Source organism: Aotus nancymaae, unplaced genomic scaffold (assembly GCF_030222135.1).
Source record: "Aotus nancymaae isolate 86718 unplaced genomic scaffold, 86718_ANA_hifiasm-v0.15.2.pri h1tg000006l, whole genome shotgun sequence".
Taxonomy (NCBI): Eukaryota; Metazoa; Chordata; class Mammalia; order Primates; family Aotidae; genus Aotus; species Aotus nancymaae.
The window spans coordinates 38,201,404-38,228,265 of record NW_026988417.1 but is presented as its reverse complement, the minus strand read 5'-3'; the positions used below and the strand labels follow the sequence as shown (position 1 = coordinate 38,228,265).

At 41.2% G+C, this 26,862-nt stretch overlaps 1 protein-coding gene across 2 annotated transcripts in view; it reads left to right on the top strand.

The window, feature by feature from the left end:
• Positions 1 to 17,209: 17,209 nt before the first annotated feature.
• Positions 17,210 to 26,862, top strand: part of RFC1 (replication factor C subunit 1) — an 83,820-nt gene continuing 74,167 nt past the window's right edge. The window contains exon 1 of one of the 2 annotated variants that reach the window (XM_021675655.2): positions 17,210 to 17,328. In XM_021675655.2, coding sequence (XP_021531330.2) covers positions 17,326 to 17,328 — 3 coding nt within the window. In that variant the 5' untranslated portion in view covers positions 17,210 to 17,325. The remainder of the gene's footprint in view (positions 17,329 to 26,862) is intronic. The other variant, XM_021675656.2, reaches the window with a different exon arrangement.

Here is a 26,862-nt window from a genome sequence, read left to right as displayed (position 1 = left end):
AATAACAAGGGCAGCTGCGGTAGTTCACGCCTATAATCCCAACACTGTGGGAGGCCGAGGCGGGTGGATCACGAGGTCAAGAGATCGAGACCCTCCTGGTCAACATGGTGAAACCCCGTCTCTACTAAAAATACAAAAATTAGCAGGGCATGGTGGCGCGCTCCTGTAATGCCAGCTACTCGGGAGGCCGAGGCAGGAGAATTGCTTGAGCCCAGGAGGTGGAGGTTGCAGTGAGCTGAGATCATGCCACTGTACTCCAGCCTGGGCGACAGAGTGAGATTCCATTTCAAAAACCAAAACAAAACAACAAAATGGCAGGAGTAAGTCCTTTCTTATCAATAACAACATTGAATGTAAATGGATTAACTCGCCAATCAAAAGACAGAGAGTGGCTGAATGGATTAAAAAAATAAGACCCAATGATTTGTTCTCTGCAAGAAATGCACTTCACTTATAAAAGACACACATACACAAAAACAAAATAGATGGAAAAAGATATTCCATTCCAATAGAAAACAAAAAAGAGCAGGAGTAGCTATACTTAGACAAAATAGATTTCAAGACAAAAACTATAAGAAGAGACAGAGAAGGTCATTATATAATGACAAAGGGTCAATTCAGCAAGAGGCTATAACAATTTAAAATATATATGCACCCACCACGAGAACACCCAGATATATAAAACAAATATTATTAGAGCTAAAGAGAAAGATAGGCCCCAATGCAATAACGGCTGGAGATTTCAACACCCCACTTTCAGCAATGGACAGATCTTCCAGATAGAAAATCAACAACAAAAAATTACACTTATGTGCACTGTAGACCAAATGGACCTAATAGATATTTGCAGAATATTTCATCTAATGGCTACAGAATACACATTCTTTTCCTCAGCACATGGATCATTCTCAAGGACCGACCATATATTAGGTCACAAAACAAGTCAAAACATTCAAAAACATTCAAAAAATGGAAATAATACCAAAAACATTCAAAAAATGGAAATAATACCAAACATCTTCTCTGACCCCAATGAAATAAAAATAGAAATCAATGACAAGGAATTTTGGAAACTATACAAATACATGGAAATTAAACAATATGTTCCTGAATAAGTAAATGAAGAAATTAAAAAAAAAAAATTCTTGCCAGGCATGGTGGCTCATGCCTGTAATCCCAGCACTTTGGGAGGCCGAGGTGGGTGGATCACAAGGTCAAGAGATCGAGACCATCCTGGTCAACATGGTGAAACCCTGTCTCTACTAAAAAAAAAAAAAAAAAAAAAATAGCTGGGCATGGTGGCACTTGCCTGTAGTCCCAGCTACCTGGGAGGCTGAGGCAGGAGAATTGCTTGAACCCAGGAGGCGGAGGTTGTGGTAAGCCGAGACTGTGCCACTGCACTCCAGTCTGGGTAACAAGAGCAAAAATCCGTCTCAAAAACAAACAAACAAACAAAACAAAACAAAACAAAAATTCTTGGAACAAATGATAATGAAAACCTAACATACCAAAATATATGGGATACAGCAAAAGCAGTACTAACAGAAAAGATGATAGTTGTAAGTGTCTATATCAAAAAGGAAGAAAAATTTTGAATAAACAAGGTAGTGATGCATCTTAAAGACCTAGAAAAACAAGAGCAAACCAAACCCATTAGTGGAAGACAAGAAATAATAAAGGTTAGAGCAGAAATAAATGAAATTGAAATGAAGAAAACAATACAAAAGATCAATGAAACAAAAATGTTTTTTCGAAAAGTTAAACAAAATTGACAAACCTTAGCCAGACTAGTGAAGAAGAAAAAAGGAAAGATTCAGATAAATAAAATCAGAGATGAAAAAGGAGACATTGTAACTGATACCATGGAAACTCAAAGGATTAGTGGCTATTATGAGCAACTATGCCAATAAATTGGAAACTAGGAGAAATGGACAAATGCCTAGACACACACAACCAACCAAGACTGAACCAGGAAGAAATCCAAATCCTGAACAAGCCAATAACAAGTAACAAAATGGAAGCCGTAGGCTGGGCATGATGGCTCATGCCTGTAATCCCAGCACTTTGGGAGGCTGAGATGGGCGGATCACCTGAGGTCAGGAGTTCAAGACCAGCCTGGCCAACATGGTGAAACCTCATCTCTAAAAATAAATAAACAAATAAATAACATAAAACAACAGCAGCAACAACAACAACAAAACTAAATGGAAGCCATAATAAAAAGTCTCTCAGTAAAGAAAAACCTGAGACCTAATGGCTTCACTGCTGAATTCTACCAAAAATTTAAAGAAGTATTACTAATCCTACTCAAAGTATTCCAAAAAATAGAGGAGGAGGGAACACTTCCAAACTCCACTCTATGAGGCTAGTATTACCCTGATACCAAAGCCAGACAAAGACACATTAAAAAAAAAAAAACTACAGGCCAATATCTCTGATGAATATTGACACAAAAATCCTCAGCAAAATACCAGTAAGTGAAATTTAACAATACATCGAAAAGATCATTCATCAGGACCATGTTGAATCTAATCACTGGGATGCAAGGATGGTTCAATATATGCAAATCAATCAGTGTGATACATCATATCAACAGAATGAAGGATAAAAACTATTTGATCATCTCAATTAATCCTGAAAAAGCATTTGATAAAACTCAACATTCCTTCATGTTAAAAACCCTAAAAAAACCTCAGTATATAAGGAGTACACTTCAACATAATAAAAGCCATGTATGACAGACCCACAACTAATATTATATCAAATGGGGAAAACCTGAAAGCCTTTCCTCTAAGTTCTGGACCACAACAAGGATACCCACTTTCACCATTGTTATTCAACATAATACTGGAAGTCCTAGCTAGAGGAATCAGATAAGGGAAACAAATAAAGGGCATACAAATTGAAAAGGATAAGTCAAATTATCTTTGTTTGAAGCAATATAACCTTCTATTCAGAAAAACCTAAAGACTCTACCAAAAAACTGTTAGAACTGATAAAACAAATTCAGTAAAGTTACAGAATAAAGATTCAACATACAAAAATCAGTAGCATTTCTTGTTTTCTTTTTATTTTTTAGAGATGGGGTTTCTCTATGTTGGCCAGGCTGGTCTCGAACTCCTGACCTCAGGTGACCCACCCACCTCGGCCTCCCAAAGTGCTGGGATTACAGGCGTGAGCCACCGCACCCAGCCTATTCTCAAAAATCAGTAGCATTTCTATATGCCAACAGTGAACAATCTGAAAAATAAAAAAGTAATCCTATTTACAGGCCAAGCATCGTGGCTCACTGGGCACTTTGGGAGGTTGAGGCGGGCAGATCATCTGAGGTCAAGAGTTTGAGCAGCCTGGCCAACATGGTGAAACCCCGTCTCTGCTAAAAATAAAAAAATTAGCTGGGCATGGTGGCAGGCACCTGTAATCCCAGCTAGTCGGGAGGCTGAGGCAGGAGAATTGTTTGAACCTGGCTGGCAGAGGTTGCAGTGAGCCAAGATCATACCACTGCACTCCAGCCTGGGCAACAGAGTGAGACTCTGTCTTAAAAACCAACCAACCAACAAGCAAAAAACAAACAAAAAAGTAATCCTATTTACAATAGCCACAAATAAAATTAAGTACCTAGGAATTAACTTAACCTAAGAAGTAAAAGACATCCATAATGAAAATCATAAAACACTGATGAAAGAAATTGAAGAGGACACCAAAAAAATGGAAAGATATTCCGTGTTCATGAATTGGAATAATTTGTTTTTGTTTTTGTTTTTGAGACAGAGTCTCGCTCTGTCACCAGGCACCAGGCTGGAGTGCAGTGGTGCAATCTTGGCTCACTGCAACCTCCGCCTCCCAGGTTCAAGCAATTCTCCTGCCTCAGCCTCCTTAGTAGCTGGGACTGCAGGCGCATGCCACCATGCCCAGCTAATTTTTGTATTTTTTTAGTAGAGACAGGGTTTCACCATGTTGGCCAGGATGGTCTCCAGCTCTTGACCTCGTGATCTGCCCGCCTCGGCATCTCAAAGTGCTGGGATTACAGGTGTGAGCCACCACGCCCGGCCATGGATTGGAATAATTAATATTGTTAAAGTGCAATCTACAGATTCAATTTAATCCCTATCAAAATACCAACGGCATTCTTAACAGAAATAAACACAATCCTAAAATTTATATGGAGCCACAAAGACCCAGAATAGCCAAAGCTATCCTAAGCAAAAAGATAAAACCTGGAGTAATCACGTGACCTGACTTAAAATTATACTACAGAGCTATAGTAACCAAAACATCATGGTACTGGCATAAAAACCAACACATAGACCAATGCAACAAAATAGAGAACCCAGAAACAAATCCACACATCTATAATGAACTCATTTTTGACAAAGGTGCCAAGAACATACACTGGGGAAAAGACTGTCTCTTCAATTAATGGTGCTGCGAAAATTGGATATTCATACACAGAAGAATGATATTAGACTCCTATCCCTCGCCATACACAAAAATCAAAACAAAATGGATTAAGGACTTAAATCTAAGACCTCATAATATGGACCTGCTGCAAGAAAACATCGGGGGTACTTTCCAAGACATTAGCCAACATTTCTTGAGTAATACCCTACTAGCACAGGCAACCAAAGTCAAAATGGACAAACGGGATCACATCAAGTTAAAAAGCTTCTGCATAGAAAGGGAAACAACAAAGTGAAGCGAAAACCCACAGAATGGGAGAAAATATTTGCAAACTATCCATCTGACAAGGGATTAATAACCATAATATATAAGGAGTGCAAACAATTCTATAGGAAAATAATCTAATAATCTGATTTAAAAAATGGGCCAAAGATTTGAATAGACATTTTTCAAAAGAAGACATACAAATGGCAAACAGGCAAATGAAAATGTGCTTGACATCACAGATCATCAGAGAAATGCAAATCAAAACTACAGTGAGATATTATCTCACCCCAATTAAAATGGCTTATATCCAAAAGAGATAATAACCGTTGCTGGTAAGGATGTGGAGAAAAGGGAATCCTGAAACACCGTTGGTGGGAAATTAATATAGCCACCATAGAGAACAATTTGGAGGTTCCTCAAAAAAGTAAAAATAGGACAACTGTATGATCCAGCAATCCCACTGCTGAGTATATACCCAAAAGAAAGGAAATCAGTAAATTGAAGAGATATCCACACTCCCATGTTTGTTGCAGCACTGTTCACAACACCTAAGATTTGGAAACAACCTAAGTATCCATGAACAGATGAATGGATTAAAAAAGTGGTACTCGGCCGGGTGCGGTGGCTCACGCCTATAATCCCAGCACTTTGGGAGGCCAAGATGGGTGGATCACGAGGTCAAGAGATCGAGACCATCCTGGTCAACATGGTGAAACCCCATCTCTACTAAAAATACAAAAATTAGCTGGGCATCATGGCGCACGCCTGTAGTCCCAGCTACTCGGGAGGCTGAGGCAGGAGAATTGCTTGAACCTGGGAGATGGAGGTTGCGGTGAGCTGACATTGCCATTGCACTCCAGCCTGGGTAACAAGAGCGAAACTCCATCTCAAAAAAAAAAAAAAAAAAAAGTGGTACTCATACACAATGGAGTACTATTTAGCCACAATAAAAATTGAGACTCTGTTATTTGCAACAATATGGTTGGAACTGGAAGTCATTATGTTAAGTGAAATAAGCCAGGTGCAGAAATACAAACATCACATGTTCTCACTTATTTGTGGGATCTAAAAATCAAAATGATTGAACTCATGAACATAGAGAGTAGAAAACTGGTTAGCAGAGGCTGGGAAGAGTAGTGGGTGGTGGTGGGGAGGTGACGATGGTTAATCGATACAAAAAAATAGAATGAATAAGATCTAGTACTTGATAGCACAACAGGGTGACTAGAGTCAATAATAACTTTTTTTTTTTTTAATTTTTTTAGAGATGGGGTCTCGCTGTGTTGCCTGGGCTGGAGTATAGTGGCTATTCACAGGCATGATCTCATACTGATCAGCACGGGAGTTTTGACCTGCTTTGTTTCCCACCTGGACCGGTTCACCCCTCCTTAGGCAAACTGGTGGTCCCCCCTCCCCGCCGCTCCTGGGAGGTCACCACATTGATGATGAACTTAGTGCGAACACCTGATCAGCATAGTGCACTAGAGCCCAGAACTCCTGGGCTCAAGCGATCCTCCCATCTCAGCCTTCCGAGTAGCTGGGACTACAGGCATGTGCCACCGTGCCTGGCAATAATAACTTAATTGTACATTTAAAAATAAATAAAATAGTATAATTGTATTGTTTGTAATACAAAGGACAAATGCTTGAGGAGATGCAAAAAATGGGCAAAAAAAAAGAGAGAGAGTTTGTTAGAGAAAACTTTATCAACGAAGCCGATTTTGTCAAAGTGGGATCTATTTCATGCCCCTCCGCCCTTAAAAATATACCACCGGTGGAAGAAGAGTTTACATTCCATGAAAAACTCTACCCCCAAATTTAGAGTATTTACATTCACATCTTTATCTGAATGCTTCTAAACACAAGAATAATTGGATTATGCTTATAGTAATTGGTTCTTTCCACAGCATATACAGAGAGATAAATCATAGCCCTCCTGAAACGACTGAAAGTTGTGTCAGAAAGTGCATGATCTGCATTTTGATCCTTCCTCACAGTCTAACTCCTACTGTGTGTAAGTGAAAAACAACTGAAATGGTCAAAGTAAATGCTTAGTGTTAATACATCTATCACTTATCTATGTGATAGACCTAACTCTTAAAGTCACTTTTGAAATCTTTTTCAGAAGCACGATAATCACATTGTCTTTCACTAGACTTTATAAAGTCAACAGAAATCAATAGAATTTTCACTGTGCAACAACAAATGTGACTTTCTGCCCTCTGGATAAATATTAGCATGTCCTGCTTTGTCAGAGTTTACTGGAACGTTTTTCTTATAGACAACAGTCTGTTAAGCAGCTTACTCTTTTCTGTGTTCGTGATGACTGCAGGTCTTGACCGGTAATGTTGACCTTATAATCCATTTATGAACATCATCATTAAATCGTAATTTGTCACCATTAAAGTGCACATATTCTAATTTAGGAAATTGGGCACTAAGTATGTCATTTATCTTAATTCTTGGGTGATATCCATTTAACCTTCTTAATATGATTATGCCTGACTAAGCTAAGTTTATATAAACTTGCCTGATCATTTTTATAGCCTGAAATAACAGAAAGTTTTTTCCAAGTAAATCAGTATCATCACTTAGGTGAGAAGAAACATTTATATTTAAAATTGTAAATTTAACAAAACCATATAACTTTATTGTTGAGATATACATTTGATTACATATATAATGTGTCTCAAGTCACAGATTAATTCCTAAAATATTCATTGGCAGTTTTACAGTTATGTATGAATAGAGTGACAGGAATTCCATCAGCAATTTGTAGTGATAGTAGATTTTATGATTAATCTTTTTTTAGTCTCATAGGTCAAAGTAATTCCAGGATTTTTGTTGTTCTTTTTAAAGAAATAATGTGAAGCATAGCAAATTAAAAAAAACTACCTTCAGTTACTTGAGAACTGCTGCTATGTTAGGGATGATCACATACCTGGATATTCCAGACCCTTAGGACCTTTGAAAATCTGAAATGCTATGATAAGATATGCCCAGAATTCTCATTCATATTTCAGCAATGTTTGTGATAAAAATACATATCGAACTTTCATGGAAATCTCACATGTTGTCTTTCTTGACATAAAGTTTAAATAGAATTAAATATGATCATCAGTTTATACAGTGTAGTGTATAACATTTTAACATTTTACAAATAGGTCCGGCGTGACCTCACGCCTGTAATCCCAGCATTCTGGAAGGCCGAGGTGGGTGGATTGTTTGAGGTCAGGAGTTCCAGACTAGCTTGGCCAACAGGGCGCAACTCCGTCTCTTCACAACATGCAAAAATTAACCAGGCGTGGTGGCGTGCACCTGTAGTCCCAGCTATTTGGGAGGCTGAGGCATTAGAATCGCTTGAATCACTTGAACCTAGGAGGTGGAGGATGCAGTGAGCTGAGACTGCGCTACTGTACTCCAGCCTGGGCAACACAGTGAGAGTCTGTCGCAAATAAATAAATAAATAAATAAAATTTTGCAAATAAACACAGATTAAAGTAGGAAAGACATGAAAAAGGAATCTCAATACATTCACATCTTCTATAAAATATACAGCAAAAATCTTACTCAGATAAAGTCTGGTCCATGACCACAAGAGGATATAAACAATACTTTTAACATATCCATTTAAATTGCTAGTTGCTATGAAGAGAGCTAACTTTGTTTCAGCACAAATAAGGTAAGTGCTTTGGACTCTACATTTTAAAATATTACACCTGGCTTGACGGCTTCCTATAAATATTATCATTAGCTCTGGATGGTGGTAAGCACTTGATGAAGTAAATAAAGTTTATCACTAATATCTGAGATTCTCTAGACTTTTTTTTTTTTTTGAGACAGAGTTTTGCTTTTGTTGCCCAGGCTGAGTGCAGTGGCACGATCTGGGCTCACTGCAACCTCCGCCTCCCGGGTTCGAGGGATTCTCCTGCCTCAGCCTCCTGAGTAGCTGGGATTATAGGCATGAGCTACCACATTGGGCTAATTTTGTATTTTTAGTAAAGATGGAGTTTCTCCATGTTGGTCAGGCTGGTCTTGAATTCCCAACCTCAGGTGGTCTGCCCACCTCGGCCTCGCAAAGTGCTGGGATTACAGATGTGAGCCATTGCACCTGACCAATTCTCTAGACATTTTTAAGAAAATGTTTTAGTTTAAGAGTATGGGCTGGGTGTGGTAGCTCATGCCTGTAATCCCAACAGTTTGGGAGGCCGAGGTGGGCAGATCAATTGAGGTCAGGAATTTGAGACCAGCCTGGACAACAAGGGGAAACCCTGTCTCTACTAAAAATGCAAAAATTACCTGGGGATGGTGGTGCATGCCTGTAATCCCAGTTACTCTGGAGGCTGAGGCAGGAGAACTGCCTGAACCTGGGAGGTAGAGGTTGCAGTGAGCTTAGATCTCACCACTGCACTCCAGCCTGGGCAACAGAGCAAGGCTCTGTCTCAAAAAAAAAAAAAAAAAAAAAAAAAGCGTGATTTGCAAAACTATAACTTGAAACTCACTACTATAGTTGAATTTCACCTCTTTTCCCTTCTCCCACTGATTGACTTTAAGTACCAAGAATGATTATTAAAATTGCATAAAATGAAGACAAAGAGTAGTTCACAATTTTCAGCAAATCGGAGTTAAAGAAATATTTTTCTTAGAGATGTCTCTAAGAAATATATATATATTAATATGTATATAATAGGATATCTTCTGTTTAGAAGTTGTTATAGTTTCCTATTCACACACCCTGCATTATAGGTTTGTGCAGCATTTAAATACTGCTATTAATATTTCCACTGGAGGCCGGGCACAGTGGCTCCTGCCTGTAATCCCAGCACTTTGCGAGGCCAAGGTGGAAGGATCACTTGAGGCCAGGAGTTTGAGCCTGGCCTGGGCATCAAAGTGAGAGCCTATCTCTACAAAAATAAAATAAATAAAATAAAATAAAATAAAATAAAATTCCACTGGTGTCAAATGTTCTGAAAATAAAAGTATAGATGAATATGTAATTAGAAATGATTGAATAAGTAATAGACTTAAACGAAAAGAAATTTTGTATTATTGGTAATTACTGACAACTTTATGACATACTAAAATTATTTCTCTATTTGCTAAATGCAACCTATGCCATTGTTACCTACTTCACAGAGATACAGATGTTATTGTTTTAATGTGCTGTGTAAATATTTTTCCTCATTTCATTCATAAAGTTCACTGAGGTAGGGAAAGTTTTTACTGATCGTTCCATTCAGCCTGAACAGTCAGCAAAATATACTCTATGTGGAATAGATGCTTTTTTTGCTCAATGGTATATATATTAGTCCCTTTTCATGCTGCTGATAAAGATATACCCAAGTCTTGGTAATTTACAAAAGAAAGAAATTTATTGGACTTAAAGTTCCACATGGCTAGGGAGGCCTCACAATCATGGCAGTAGGCAAGGAGGAGTAAGTCACAACTTACATGGATGGCAGCAGGCAAAGACAGAGATTATGTGCAGAGAAACTCCCATTTTTAAAGCCATCAGATCTCATGAGACCCACTCACTATCACGAGAACAGCACAGGAAAGCCCTGCCCTCATGATTCAGTCATCTCCCACTGGGTCCCTCCCACAACATGTGGGAGTTATGGGAGCTACAAGACGAGATTTGGGTGGGGACACAGAGCCAAACCATATCATCTCACCCCTGGCCCCTCCCAAATCTCATGTCTTCACATTTCAAAACTAATCATGCCTTTCCAACAGTCCCTCAAAGTCTTAACTCATTTCAGCATTAACTCAAAAGTCCACAGTCCACAGTTTCATCCAAGACAAGGCAAGTCCCTTCTGCCTATGAGCCCGTAAAATCAAAAGCAAGTTAGTTACTTCCTAGATGCAATGGGGGTGCAAACATTGGGTAAATACAGCCATTCCAAATGGGAGAAATTGGCCAAAACAAAGGTGCTACAGGCCCAATGCAAGTCTGAAATCCAGAAGGGCAGTCAAATCTTAAAGCTCCAAAATGATCTCCTTTGACTCCATGTCTCACATCCAGGTCATGTTGATGCAAGAGGTGGGTTTCCATGGTCTTGGGCAGCTCCACTTCTGTGGTTTTGCAGGGCCCAGCCTCCCTCCCAGCTGCTTTCATAGGCTGGCATTGAGTATTTGTGGCTTTTCCAGGTGCATGGTGGAAGCTGTCAGTGGATACCATTCTGGCATCTGGATGTTGGTGGCCCTCTTCTCACAGCTCCACTAGGTGGTGCCCCAGTGGGAACTCTGTGTCGGGGCTCTGACCTCACATTTCCCTTCTGCACTGCTCTAGCACATGTTCTCCATGAGGTCCCCGCCCCTACAGCAAACTTCTCTCTGGGCATCCAGGCATTTCCATACATCTTAAGATATCCAGGTGGAGGCTCCCAAACCTCAGTTCTTGACTTCTGTACACTTGCAGGCTCAACATCACATGAAAGCTGCCAAGGCTTGAGGCTTGAAGCCTCTGAAGCCACAGCCCGAGCTCTATGTTGGCTCCTTTCAGCCACGGCTGAAGTGACTGGGACACAGGGCACCAAGTCCCTAGGCTGCACACAGCACGGGGACCCTGGGCCTGGCTCATGAAACCACTTTTTCTTCTGAGGCCTCTGGGCCTGTGATGGGAGGGGCTGCTGCAAAGGTCTCTGACATGCCCTGGAGACATTTTCCCCCATTGTCTCAGTGATTAATATTAGACACCTGGTTACTTATGCAAATTTCTGTAGCTGGCTTCAATTTCTCCTCAAAAAATGGGATTTTGTTTTCTATTGTGTTGTCAGGCTGCAATTTTCCTAAACTTTTATACTGTTTCCCTTTTAAAACTGAATGGCTTTAACAGCACCCAAGTCACCTCTTGAATGCTTTGCTGCTTAGAAATTTCTTTTACCATATACCCTAATCATCTCTCTCAAGTTCAAAGTTCCAAAAATCTCTAGGGCAGTGCTGCCAGGCTCTTTAGCAAAGTGCTGCCAGTCTCTTTGCTAAAACATAACAAAAGTCATCTTTGCTCCAGTCCCCAGCAAGTTCCTCATCTCCATCTGAGACCACCTCAGCCTGGACCTTATTGTTCATATCACTATCAGCATTTTTGTCAAAGTCATTCAGCTAGTCCCTAGGAAGTTCCAAACTTTCCTACATTTTTCTGTCTTCTTTGAGCCCTCCAAATTGTTCCAACCTCTGTCTGTTACCCAGTTCCAAAGTTGCTTTCATATTTTTGGGTATCTTTTTAACAAGGCCCCACTCTACTGATACCAATTTACTGTATTAGTCCGTTTTCATGCTGCTGATAAAGACATACCCGAGACTGAGCAATTTACAAAAGAAAGAAATTTATTGGACTTACAGTTCCACAGGGCTGAGTAGGCCTCACAATCATGTCAGAAGGCAAGGAGGAGCAAGTCACATCTTACATGGATGGCAGCAGGCAAAGAGAGAGCTTGTGCAGAAAAACTTCTGTTTTTAAAACCATCAGATCTCATGAGATCCATTCACTATCAGGAGAACAGCACAGGAAAGACCTGCCCTCATGATTCAATCATCTCCTTACTGGGTCCCTCCCACAACACATGGGAATTACAGGAGTTAGAAGATGAGTTTTGGGCCGGGTGTGGTGGCTCACACCTGTAATCCAAGCACTTTGGAGGCCAAGGCAGGTGGATCACCTGAGGTTGGGAGTTCAAGACCAGGCTGACCAACATGATGAAACCCCATCTTTAAAAAAAAATAAAAATAAAAAGATGAGTTTTGGGTGGGGACATAGAGCCAAGCCATATCAGTGTATGAGACGGAGCCTGGTGCGGTGGTGCACGCCTGTTATCCCAGCACTTCGGGAGGCTGAGGTGGGCGGATCACCTGAGGTCGGGAGTCTGAGACCAGCTTGACCAACATGATGAAACCTCGTCTTTACTAAAAATACAAAACTTAGCTGAGTGTGGTGGCAGACACCTGTGATCCCAGCTACTTGGGAGGCTGAAGCAGGAGAATTACTTGAACCTGGGAGGCAGAGGCTGCAGAGAGCCGAGATTGTGTCACTGCACTACAGACTGGGTGACAGAGCAAGACTCCATCTCAAAAAGAAAAGATATATAAGACTGATCTGTAGTGTTGTATGATGTATGATCTGTATTTAATTGATTTTTATTGTTGTATGAATATATTTCAATTTATCCATTTTCTTTATAGTTAACATTCAGATTGTTTACAGTGGTTTTTGTTTTGTTTTGTTTTTGAGACAGGGTCTCGTTCTGTTTCCCAGGCTGGTCTTGAACTCCTGGCCTCAAACTCCTGGCCTCAAGCAATACTTCTTCCTTGGCATCCCAGAGTGTTGGGATTACAGGCGTGAGCCACTGTGCCTGGCCTTCTGTGGCTTTTTGATTATTCTCGCTTTGTGGTATAAAGATATTGCTAAAAATGTCAAAAAGGCCTGTAGATACCCCTTTGGGTAAGAGTGATGAGAAAACGAGGAAGCATTTATGTTTATCTGTAGCACAGAAAGTCGAACTGTTGGAGAAGGTGGACAGCAGTATAAGTGTGAAAATCTTACAAAAGAGTATGGAATTGGAATCACTACCATGTATGACTTGAAGAATCAGAAGGAAAAACTGTTGAAGGTTTATGCTGAAAGTGATGAACAGAAGTTAATGAAAAGTAAACAAAACAAAACAAAAACAAAAACAACCCCCCCAAACTACATAAAGCTAAAAAAGAAAATCTCAATCATGTATTGAAAGAGTAAATTCATAAGCATCATAGTGAACACATACCATGTAATGGTATGCTGATCATGAAGCAAACAAAGCTCTATTACAATGAACTAAAAATTGAAGGGAATTGGGAATATTCAACAGGCTGGTTGCAGAAATTTAAGAAACGACAGGATGTTAAATTTTTAAAAAGTCTGTGGCGATAAAGCATCTGCTGATCACAAAGCAATGGAGAAATTTGTTGATGAATTTGCCAATATTATCACTGATGAAAATCTGAACACACGACCAAGTCTATAATATGGCTGAAACATCACTGTGTTGGTGTTATTGCCCCAGATAGATACTAACTATGGCTGATAAGCTAGCCCATAAAGAAATTAAGGATGTGAAAGTGGGAATAACAGTGCTGACGTGTACTAATGCAGCAGGCATCCATAAATGTAAATTTGCTGTGACAGGCAAAAGCTTACATCCGTACTGTTTTCAAGGAGTGAATTTCTTTCCATTCCATTATTCTGCTAACAAAAAGGCATGGATTAGCAGGGACATCTTTTCTGATTGGTTTCCCTTTTTTTTTTTTTTTTGAGACAGGGCCTTTCAAAGTGCTGGGATTATAGGCACGTGCCACCGTGCTCAGCCCTATTTTGGGTCTTCAAAAATATTTCCATTCTGGATATCTATTATCTATTGCTTTACAAGAAACCATTCCAATACCTATTACCTTAATAGAGCAATCATTTAAATATGTTCATGCTACTGTGGGTCAGCAAATTTGGACAGGCCTTGACTAGGTGATTTTTGTGCTCTCCCAGGTGTTGACTGGGGTCAACAAAGCTAGTGGAATTCCATGAGTTGCTGGGATGGTGGGTCCCAGATGGCTTTATTTACATACATGGTACCTGGTGTAGATGGCTATAAGGCTGGTCTCAGATGACCTCTCTCTAGCTTTAGGTGGTGCTCCAAGAGAGCAAGACAGGAGCTGCCGGTCTTCTTAGAGCTTAGGTCTGCAATTGGCATGGTATCACTTCCACTGTATTCTTTGGCCAGATCAGTCACAGGCCAGTCCAGGTTCAAGGGAGGAGTTTAAAAGCATATGCAGTCATTTTAAATCTGGTGTATTTCTGAGATAGAGTATTTTCAAGTAAATAAATATTCCTAAAGAAAACAATCTCACAAAGAAGTTACAGGCTCCTGACTTAAGTCTCACTTAAGCTCAAGGAAGGCTTCAAATGCAAAAAAAAAAAAAAAAAAGGAATGCAAAAGAGTAATGTAATATAAAAGATTTGTACTTTTTATGTGCCTTATTTACTCGTTTATTGATTTATAACACAATGAACATTATAAACTGGTGTAGGTCCTCTAAAATTATGGGCAAAAATTTGTGTGATGTGTCTCCTAAGAGAAAACTGAGGCACAGTAACTTGACCTTGGTCAGATAAATAGCATGTGGTGGGGCTGGAGACCTAGCATACTGGCTTCAGAGGGACCAGTGCAGTGAGGCCCTGTTCATGAGTAACAGTCTGTTTGTAAAGAGTCAGTGTCATCGTGGGGATAAAATGAGCTAAACTAGGCTAGTCCTGAGCTGTACATATAACGACAGTCGTCTTTTTTTTTTTTTTTTTTTTTTTTTTGGAGACGGAGTTTCGCTCTTGTTACCCAGGCTGGAGTGCAATGGCACAATCTCGGCTCACCACAACCTCCGCCTCCTGGGTTCAGGCAATTCTCCTGCCTCAGCCTCCTGAGTAGCTGGGATTACAGGCACACACTACCATGCCCAGCTAATTTTTTGTATTTTTAGTAGAGACGGGGTTTCACCTTGTTGACCAGGATGGTCTTGATCTCTTGACCTCGTGATCCACCCGCCTCAGCCTCCCAAAGTGCTGGGATTACAGGCGTGAGCCACCGTGCCCGGCCAGTCTTCTTTCTTTTTTTGAGACGGAGTCTTGCTCAGTCACAAGGCTGGAGTGCAGTGGCCTGATCCTGGCTCACTGCAACTGCCACCTCCGGGGTCCAAGCAATTCCCCTGCCTCAGCCTTCCGGGTAGCTGGGACTACAGGCACACGCCACCACACCCGGGCTAGTTTTTTGTGCTTTAGCAGAGAAGGGTTTTCACCATGTTGGCCAGGATGGTCTTGATCTCCTGGATTGTGATCCACCCGCCTCGACCTCCCAAAGTACTGGGATTACAGGTGTGAGTTACTGCGCCTGGCCTTTTTTTTTTCTTTTTTGAAATGGAGTCTCACTGTGTTGCCAGGCAAGAATACAGTGGCGCGATTTTGGCTCACTGCAACCTCCACCTCCCGGGTTCAAGCGATTTTCCTGCCTCAGCCTCCCGAGTAGCTGGGACTACAGGCACGTGCCACCAAGCCCAGCTAATTTTTGTATTTTTAGTAGAAACGGGGTTTCACCATGTTGGCCAGGATTGTCTTGATTTCTCGACCTAGTCATCTGCCCACCTTGGCCTCCCAAAGTGCTCGGATTACAGGCGTGAGCCACTGTGCCTGGCCAACCATAGGCGTTTAATAAATACAAGCTGTCCATGCTCAGCCTCTGTCGTATTCCAGGCTTTGCTATCTTTTGTCCTAGAGATGTTGGTGGCATAAAGTGCAAGACCCAACAGTGGGTGGATGGGTGAGAATTTCAAAAGTGTATATAGAGCCAAAGCTGGAGATACTGCTTTCTCCATTGAACCCTTTATGGTGTCATTTGTCTCTCAAAATCGTATGCAAATGTTCCATTCTATTTCACGATTCAATTGCTTATCTATTCATATAAAACTGGCTTACTTCAAAGCTTTTGGTATCTTTTTTTTTTTTTTTTTTTTTTGAGATGGAGTCTTTCTCTGTCGCCCAGGCTGGAGTGCAGTAGCAGCACCATCTCGGCTCACTACAACCTTCCCCTCCCGGGTTCAAGCAATTCTCCTGTCTCAGCCTCCCGAGTAGCTGGGACTACAGGCACACGTCAGCATGCCAGGCTAATTTTTGAATTTTTAGTAGAGACGGGGTTTCACCATATCGGTCAGGCTGGTCTTGAACTCCTGACCTCAGATGATCCACCCACCTTGGCCTCCCAAAGTGCTGGGATTACAGGTGTGAGCCACCGGGCCCGGCCGCTTGATGAAAACTTATTACAGAATAGATATTTATATGTAATATGTAAAATGCACAGCTAAAATGTTTATCTTATTGCAGTTGGTAGTAAAAACTTTTTTTTATTGCATTTTAGCTTTTGGGGTACATGTGAAGAACATGCAAGATTGTTGCATAGGTACACACATGGCAGTGTTCTTTTCTGCCTTCCTCCCCTTCCCGTGCTCTCTCTCTCCAACTCCCAACCCCCCGCTGTCCCTCCCCTATTGCCCCCCGACAGACCCTAGTGTGTGATGCTCCCCTTCCTGTGTCCATGTGTTCTCATTGTTCAACACCGGCCTATGAGTGAGAACATGCAGTGTTCGATTTTGTGTTCTTGTGTCAGTTTGCTGAGAATGATGGTTTCCAGGTTCATCCATGTCCCTACAAAGGACGCGAACTCATCGTTTTTGATGGCTGCATAATATTCCATGGTGTATATGTGCCACTTTTGAAAGTTACTGTAGGGAAGTGCACTGTCCAGATATGTAACCGGGAGGTACTTGAATACCCCATCTTCCAAGGAAACCAATGTCGGATCCCCCTACTTTAGCGCCACCGCCAAAAACTGAGCTCACATCGTGGCTCCTGGCGGTGGCAGCGGCTCGCCTGCCCTCCCTGCGGCACCTGGGCAGGCGTCACACCTCCCGCCTCTGGGCGGGACTGAAGGAAAGCGCGCGGGTCCTACGTCATCGCCGCGCGCCGCTGCCTTCGCCTTCTTCCACTTCGCGGGAGAAGTTGTTGGCGCGAATGGATCCCGAGCCCCGATAACGGATTCCTCAACCGGCCGACCCGCCAGCCAGCGTCTTTATTCTGGGTCTGCGATGGTGAGCCGCTGGGGGAGGCCGTGGGGCTCGGTGTCTGGGGAGGCTTTGCAGGCCTCGTGTGGACGGGGCACTCCTGGTATGCAGGGTGGGGGAGGATGGCGGTGGGTGGCTTCGGAGGCGAGCGAAGGCAGAGAAGGGGCCGCACACTAGGCACTGGACGCACAACTTTCCTAGCACCGCGGGCTACGGCTCTGGGCGGTAGCCAGCGCGCAGGGATTTTGTTGCTACGTGTACTTGCACTTTTCCCCTTCACTCTTGGGGGAAGGGAGTAAGGATGGTGGTTTTGGAACGCATTGGTAAAGTTATTTTCTTGTTCGGCGTTGCCCCGAACCTCAGTTTGAGTACTGCCTAAGGCGTGGATTTCAAGCTTTGGGTTATGAGGGAGAAGAATGTAACAAACTTTTCTTTCTTAGGAATGTGTTGTGTAGGGCCTTAAACTTTTCTCATTAACAACTCAGCTCGTCTCATCTCCGCTCTTCATTAACGATCACCTGAGCGGTGCTGAGACCGAGGGCATGGAGAGAATATTTTATTTTGTTTAGATGAGTTCATAGGAGTCAAAGGGATAACACGGTTTACTAGGAAAAAGAAATACAGAGAACAGATAAAGATGCAAGACATTTGACAGCTGTCAACCTCTTATCACCTAATGTTAAAAATAATCTTAAAAAAAAACACCCAAACCTCACTGCATAATTCTGGATAAAACATTCAAACAAATTGAAAGTGAAATAATTATGCAGCGAGCAGAGCAGACATTCATGATGGTATGGCAATGGATATGGCTACACGTTTGAAGTATTTTTAATTTAAAGAACAATATAAAATGTTCCATTAAGCTCGAAGATAATCCGATATAATTTTTTTCAATCATTGGTCAACTTGTCACAGTGACCGCATTCTAGGGGGTGAAAATTTTATGCCACATTGGGGAACCTTGCAGTCCTTTGTGTTTTTTCTCAAAAAAGGGCAACAATAATGATAGTAGCTACTTTGTACCAAGCATCTTCTTCAGGTCAGTATGTGAACTGTTGGTTTTTCATGCTTGTTGGTTTTTCATGCACCCACATGGATGCAGCTTTACAGATGGTGAAAGCACCTTTTGGAATTTAAATAATGTGTCATACAACAAATAGGTGGTTGAACTAGAATTAGAATCTTGGTGTTTCTGACCACCATGTTATACCACCTCCCCATAATGATACATTTTGGAGGTCAAGGCACCATTGTATTTTGGAAGCTTGATGAGATTTGGAGTCTTGAAGATGAACGTGGTGATGTTTTAATTTAATGGTTTATAGATTATAGTTGTATTACTCTATTAGTATAGTCTAGTTTAATAGTTATGTGTTCTTGGGCAAGTAAATAGCTTAAGTTCAATCTCTTTAAGCTTCTATTTCCTTATCTATAAAAGAGAGGAAAATAATAGCTGCCATAGTGATTGTTTTGGGATTAAGCAAGATGTATATGTAAAGCTTCCGTTCTGGTGCATGGCATGTTAGGCAACTACGCAGCTACCGATGATCGATTTTCTCCGAACGGGCTCTATGGAAAGAAAGTTACATAGATTTTAAGAGGCATGGTAGAGTCCTCTGATGTCATTTATGGTGAACACAGCTTTTGTGGTCAACTTTTGACCATTCAGGTGCTTTTACTTTGGTTCTTTTCTTTCTTTAGTACCCCTGTTCATGGTGCAGACAAAAAAATAGACCTCAGAAAAGAAATAGGTCAAATTGGTCAGTTTTGATGTTAATGGGAAAAGGTTCTATGAGCTAGATAAGAATTTTGTATTACATTGATATTTAACCCTCTAGTCTCTAGTACAACAATTAGCAAAACTCTAGACTAAAATTGATTCTTTTTTTTCCATTTTTTATTTTTTTGAGATGGCAACTTGCTCTGTCGCCAGGCTGGAGTGCAGTGGCACGATCTCAGCTTACTGCAACTTCCGTTTCCTGGATTCAAGTGATTCTCCTGCCTCAGCCTCCCGAGTAGCTGGGACTACAGGCGCACGCCACCACATTCGGCTAATTTTTTTGCATTTTTAGTAGAGACAGGGTTTCACCATGTTGGCCAAGATGGTCTCGATATCCTGGCCTCATGATCCACCCTCCTCAGCCTCCCAAAGTGCTGGGATTACAGGCGTGAGTCACTGCGCCCGGGGACTAAAATTGATTCAACAAATGTTTATTGAACACCTGTGCAAAGTTGTTTTTTTTTCTTCCCCTTAAACTGTGTCATTGGGTATGAAGGAGAGTAGTTCTCAATCTTTGTTTCAGTCACAGTTCCCTTTGATAAATATAGTGAATGGTATGCAAATTTCTGCCCAGAGAAATGTGTATGGGCACATATACACCATATTAAGGGATTGACCTGTCTTTTTTTTTTTTATGTCTTTTTTTTAAAGACAAGGTCTTGCTCTGTTGCCCAGGCTGGAGCACAGTGGTGTGATGATAGCTCACTGGCGCCTCTAATTCCTGGGTACAGCGATCTTTCTACCCTGGCCTCCCAAAGCATTGGGATTACAGGCGTGAGCTGCTGTGCCTGGCCTATTCACTTTCTAATTCTTCTTTTTTTTTTTTTTTTTGAGATGGAGTCTCATTCTGTCGCCAGGCTGTAGTGCAGTGGCACGATCTCGACTCACTGCAACCTCCACCTCCGGGGTTCAAGCGATTCTCCTGCCTCAGCCTCTCCAGTAGCTGGGACTACAGGCATCTGCCGCCACACCTGGCTAATACTTTTATTTTTAGTAGAGACGGGGTTTCACCATGTTGGCCAGGATGGTCTTGATCTCCTGACCTTGTGATCCGCCTGCCTCGGCCTCCCAAAGGTTTTTTTTTTTTTTTTTTTGAGATAGAGTCTTGCTGGGTAGCCGAGGCTGGAGTACAGTGGTGACAGTGGTGCAGTTTTGGCTCACTGCAACCTTCGTCTCCCAGGTTCAAGCAATTTTCATGCCTCAGCCTCCCCAGTAGCTGGGATTACAGGTATACACCACCATGCCCAGCCTTTTTTTTTTTTTTTTTAAGTAGAGATGAAGTTTCACCATGTTGACCAGGCTGGTCTCGAACTCCTGACCTCAAGCTGATCCACCTGCCTTGGCTTCCTAAAGTACTGGGCTTACAGGCGTGAGCCACTGTGCCTGGCCTATTCACTTATCTTCTGAAGCGCATCCATAGATGGCTCTTGCCCTGGGAGCTGCATTAAAAAAAAAATTGCAATGAAAAGTTATCAGTAAAGAAATAAAGTATGTGTATCCACACAATGGAATACTATGCAACATTTAGAAAAATGAGAAAACTTTATACTCTGATATAAAGCGATTGTCAAAATATAAAATCTCTCTGGAAAGATAAGGAACCAACTGATAACATTTTTTGTCTCTAGAGATGGAAAGTATGTGTCTGAGAGGCAGGTTAAGAGGGAGACTTTTTACCCTTTTGAAATTTGAACCATGTGAATATATTATCTACTAAAGGAATAGAAAGAAAATTAAAAATAAAATAAAGAAGCCATAAAGACAATTTGAATTGCACTGAGATTTAATTGTACAAAATGTGAATAAAACCTGAGAGATGCCATTTTTAAGAAGTCAGCATATATAATTAATTGGTTGGTTTAATTATTGAAAATATGCATAGGGTTGAATTAAACACATATGAGACTTAAGGAACAGCCTTTTGAAGAGCAGTGAGGTCAGTTGAAATAAATTGTGGTCTGAACTGTCATTGCTCCTCTCTTCAAGGCACCTTTCACATCCTGGTTTTCTATGTGGAGTGGTTTCCCTGGAGCAGTGCTTGACTGGCTTTTGCCATGCATATGCACCTGAACTTGGCCTATAAGGCCCCCTGCCTCCCTCTCTGATTTTCTTTCTCTGTCTTTGGAGTTTGTTAGGTTGGCTCTGTTTCTCTTTTCTTGTTCTATTTTCTCTTTGAAATATTCTTCCTCCACGTCCTTGCATGTCTCCTTTATTTTTTCATTTAAGTTTCTCTTGCCTAATCCAAGGTCATGAAGATTTATGCTTGAGTTTTGTAGTTTTAGCTCTTAAAACTAAAATAGTTTTAGTAGTAGTTTGTAGTTTTTGTATTATTGCCATCTTAACAATATTAACTCTTTCGATCCATGAATGTGGGATGCCTTCATTTGTTTAGGTCTTCAGTTTGCTTAAACAGTATTTTGTAGTTTTTCACAGTATGGGTTTTATACTTCATTTAGGACTTTTATCCATTTTTGAGTTTTTATATATGGTGTGAAGTATAAAGGTCCAATTTTCTTTCATATGTGGACATCTAGTTGTTCCAGCACCATTTTTTGAAAAGATTCTTCTTTTCTCATTGAATTATCTTGACACCTTTGTCAAAAATCAGTTGACTGTAGATGTGAGAATGGTTTTCTAAACTCCTAGTTCTATTCCATTGATCTATGTATCTATCTTAATGCCAGCAACACACTGTGGTACTGTGGCTTTGTAATGTATATATTTTTTGAGATGGAATCTCGCTCGGTCCCCCAGGTTGGAGTGCATTGGTGTGACCGTGGCTCACTGCAATCTCTGCCTCCTGGGTTCAAGCAGTTCTCTGCCTCAGCCTCCCAAGTAGCTGGGTTTACAGGTGCCCACCACCACCCCTGGCTAATTTTTTTTTTTTTTTTTTTTGATAGAGATGGGGTTTCACTATCTTGGCCAGGCTGGTCTTGAACTCAGGACCTCGTGATCACCTGCCTCGGCCTCCCAAAGTGTTGGGATTACAGGCGTGAGCCACCGTGCCCAGTCAGAAATACAGTTCATTTTTGTATATTGATCTTGTATCCTTGCTGAACTCATTATTTTTTATTTTTATTTTTATTTTTATTTTTGAGACAGAGTCTTGCACTTTTGCCCAGGCTGGAGTGCAGTGGTATGATATTGGCTCACTGCAACCTCCACCTCCCACATTCAAGTGATTCTGCTGCCTGAGCTTCCTGAGTAGCTGAGATTACAGGTGCTTTCCACCACGCCCGGCTAATTTTTTGTACTTTTAGTAGAGACAGGGTTTCCCCATGTTGGTCAGGCTGGTCTCGAGCTCCTGACCTCATGATCTGCCTGCCTTGGCCTCCCAAAGTGCTGGGATTAACAGGTTTGAGCTGTGGAGCCAATCCGTTGATCATTATTAATACTGAGTCATTTAGTGGATTTCGTACATTTTTCTGTAAGATTGTTTCATCTGTAAACAGATGCATTTACTTCTTGTTCAATGTAGGTGTCTTTTGTTTCATTTTATTGCCTAATTCCTTTGCTAGAAACTCTACAACATTTGAGTACAAGTCACAAGAGCAGACATACTATATTTTTCCTGATTTTAGGGGGAAAGCCCTCCAACCACTTTTTGCTTCCAAAGTATAAGGTCTTAAATATAATTTTAAATACTTTATTTATTTATTGAAACAGAGTCCTGCTGTAGCCTAGGCTGGAGTGCAGTGGCACAAACTCAGCTCACTGCAACCTCTACCTCCCAGGTTCAAGCAATTCTTGTGCCTCAGCCTCCCAAGTAGCTGCGATTACAGGCATGTGCCACCACCCCTGACTAATTTTTCTGTTTTTAGTAGAGATGGAGTTTCATTCTGTCAGCCAGGCTGGTCTCGCGCTCCTGGCTCCAGGTGATATGCCTGCCTCAGTCTCCTAAAGTGCTGGGATTACAGGCGTGAGCCACTGCGCCTGACTTAAGTACTTTAAAATTATTTCATGATTTTTTTTTTCTGTGTGGCCACCAGTTAAACCATTGTATATTTTATTCACATATATGATTTTGCATTTTAATGATTTTCAGGATAAAAGATTTTTATACTTGGATAGATTTTTGTGAAGTATGTTGATGATAATCAATTTCTACTCATGGATTTGATGGACTGTTTAAAAATATTTACCAGAAATACTTGTATTTCTTTGTTACCTTCAAAATAGAGAAGTAAAACCAAAATACAGTATTTTGGCAACCGCTCTGCGGCATACTGCTCTACTTATTTTGCATAAAGCCATGTACTCTTCAAAGATAAATGAACATAGTGACATAATTTGCTTTCTCTCCTCTGTTTTTTGAGATACAATCTCAGCTCGCTGCAACCTCCGCCTCACAGGTTCAAGCAATTCTCCTGCCTCAGCCTCCCAAGTAGCTGGGACTACAAGTACCCACCACCGTTCCTGGCTTATTTTTTTTTAATAGAGATGGAGTCTCGCTCTGTCGCCCAGGCTGGAGTGGAGTGGTGCGATCTCAGCTCACTGCCAACCTCTGGTGCATGGTTCAAGCGATTCAGCTATTCTCTTGCCTCAGCCTCCCGAATAGCTGGGACTACAGGTGCGTGCCACCATGTCTGGCTAATTTTTTTGTGTTTTTAGTAGAGACGGGATTTTTGACCTGTCGGCCAGGCTGTTGTGGAACTTCTGACCTCAGGTGATCCGCCTGCCTTGGCCTCCCAAAGTGCTGGTATTATAGGCGTGAGCCATTGACCTGGCTGAATTTTGTATTTTTGGTAGTGATGGGGTTTCACCATGTTGGCTAGGCTAGTCTCGAACTCCTGACCTCAAGTGATCCACCCACCTTGGCCTCCCAAAGTGCTGGGATTACAGGTGTGAGCCACTGCATCCAGCCAAAAAAAGAGAGATTATCTTTGTGTTGCCTTCATTTTTATTTATTTATTTATTATTTTAAAAAGCATTTTTTATTTCCATGGGTTTTTGGGGAACAGGTGGTATTTGGGTACATGAGTAAGTAAGTTGGTTAGTGATGATTTGTGAGATTTTGGTACACCCATCACCCGAGCAGTATACGCTGAATCTAGTTTGTACTCTTTTATCCGTTAGTTTCTTTATCTACTCATTGATTGATGGGCTAAATGAGTTAATATTTTAAAAGTGTTCAAATCATTGCATGGCACAGAGTGAGGGTTATAGAAAGGTGTGTTAAGTAAACAAAAGAAATCCTGAATCAGGGCAGAGGCAGTGGGAATAGAGGGGAAAAGACAGCAGTATATGGGAAATAGTTTAGGTTGGATGATTAGGTGGAGGGTCAGAGTGAGGAGAAAAAGCAGTGGCCATGTTTCTGTTTTGGGTGAATGGTGGTGCTATGCATGGAGATGGGGAATAAAGGGAGAGAAGCAAGTCCCAGCTGAAGATAAATTTAGTTGAGGACATTATTAGTTGGAGGCACCTTTGGGGCATTTGCACAGAGGTGGATCTGGCTGCATTTTGGCTGCATGGCTATCGAGCTCAGAGCTGGTCTGGAGAAAGAGACACAAGATTTAGGAGATACCAGTATGTACATAAGTGGTACTGGTGTTAAGTAGGTGTGAGTTTGCACAGTGTGAGTGTGTGTTTCCAGAGTTTTGACTTGGAGTTCCTGATAGGCTTTAGGGGAAAACCCCTAAAATTGAATACAAAGTTTTGTGCATATGTTTGTTTTTTTACATTTCTGTGGAAAATGTACATAGCTTTCATCCACAAAAGCATAAAAACGATTGGCATGATTAGTGGGAGAGCACTTGCTTTGTTTCCTTGGCACCCATTTTGGCTTATATGAATAAATGAACACTTTGTTGCAGGTATTGACAACTTCCTTCACTAGCATATAAGCTCTGTAAGAGTGGGGGTCACACAGCAATCCCATTACTGGGTATATATCCAAAGGATTATAAATCATTCTACTATAAGGACACATGCACACGAATGTTCATTGCAGCACAGTTTACAATGGCAAAGACCTGGAACCAACCCAAATGCCCATCGATGATAGACTGGACAGGGAAAATGTGGCACATATACACCATGGAATATTATGCAGCCATCAAAAACGATGAGTTTGCTTCCTTTGTAGGGACATGGATGAACCTGGAAACCATCATTCTCAGGAAACTGACACAAGAACACAAAATCAAACACCGCATGTTCTCACTCACAGGCGGGTGTTGAACAATGAGAACACATGGACACAGGGAGGGGAGCACTATACACTGGGGTCTGTTAGGGGGATATAGGGGAGGGACAGTGGGGGGTGGGGAGTTGGGGAGAGATAGCATGGGGAGAAATGCCACATATAGGTGAAGGGGAGGAAGGCAGCAAATCACACTGCCACGTATCTACCTATGCAACAATCTTGCATGTTCTTCACATGTACCCCAAAACCTAAAATGCAATTAAAAAAAAAGAGTGGGGGTCACAACGATAGGGAACTGCTGTATAGCGTGTGGCACATGGTACATTTTCCATAAATATTAGAGGAATGAAAAATTACAAGTAAACTTTGTATTTCCCCTAAAACTATAAACTAGAAGGTGTAAAACTTCCTGGTACAAAAATGTCTCTAGCACTGTTGCATGACTTTAAGCTATTGAAACACTTAGCAACAGTGAATAGCATAGCCTAGAGAAATACAGTATTTATTATGTTGTAGGTCTATTTTCAGTTCGGACTTAATTTTTTTTTTTTTTTGAGATGCAGTTTCGTTCTTCTTGCTCAGTCTGGAGTGCAGTGGTGCGATCTCGGCTCACTGCATCCTCCACTTCCCAGGTTCAAGCGATTCTCCTGTCAGCCTCCAGAGTAGCTGGAATTACAGGCATGTACCACCATGCCTGGCTAATTTTGTATTTTTAGTAGAGACAGGGTTTCTCTATGTTGGTCAGGCTGGTCTCGAACTCCTGACCTCAGCTGATCTGCCCACCTTGGCCTTCCAAAATGCTGGGATTACAGGAGTGAGCCACCATGCCTGGCCCAGTTTGAACTTGATTTCTGTGTTCATTTAAGTAGTTTAAATTTGATTTTTTGGCCCAGAAATCAGTTGTAAAAAGTTAGCTTCTGGATCAATAAAAACCATAATCAGAGTACCTTAGCCCTGGTGAAAATGTCAACATTCTGAAATAAACCATTAGATCAGGAGTTGCAATTCTCGCCTCTGATAAAATAGACTTTAAAGCAACAAAGATCAAAAGAGGCAAAGAAGGACATTACATAATGGTAAAAGGATCAATGCAACAAGAAGAGCTAACGATCCTAAATATATACGCACCCAATACAGGAGCACCCAGATACATAAGACAAGTTACTTATAAAGAGACTTAGACTCCCACACAATAATAGTGGGAGACTGTAACATCACATTGTCAATATTAGACAGATCAACGAGACAGAAAACAAGGATATCCAGGACTTGAACTCAGACCCGGAACAAGTAAATTTAATAAACATTTATAGAACTTTCCACTTCAAATACACAAAACATGCATTCTTATCAGTACCACATCATACCTATTCCAAAAGTGACTATATAATTGGAAGTAAATCACTCCTCAGTAATTGCATAGCATTTCATAGGTTTAAATGAAATATTGGTTGGCTGCTTGTTTGTTATTTTCTTCCCTTATTCCTTCCTATCTCCATTGTTAAGCATAATTATTGGCATAAAAGAGGTTTTCAATATCCATTTCTAGACTGCATTCTAGCCTGGGCAATAAAGCAATACTCTCGTTCTCTCTCCCTCTTTCTCTTCCTTTTTCTTCCTCTCTTTCATTCTT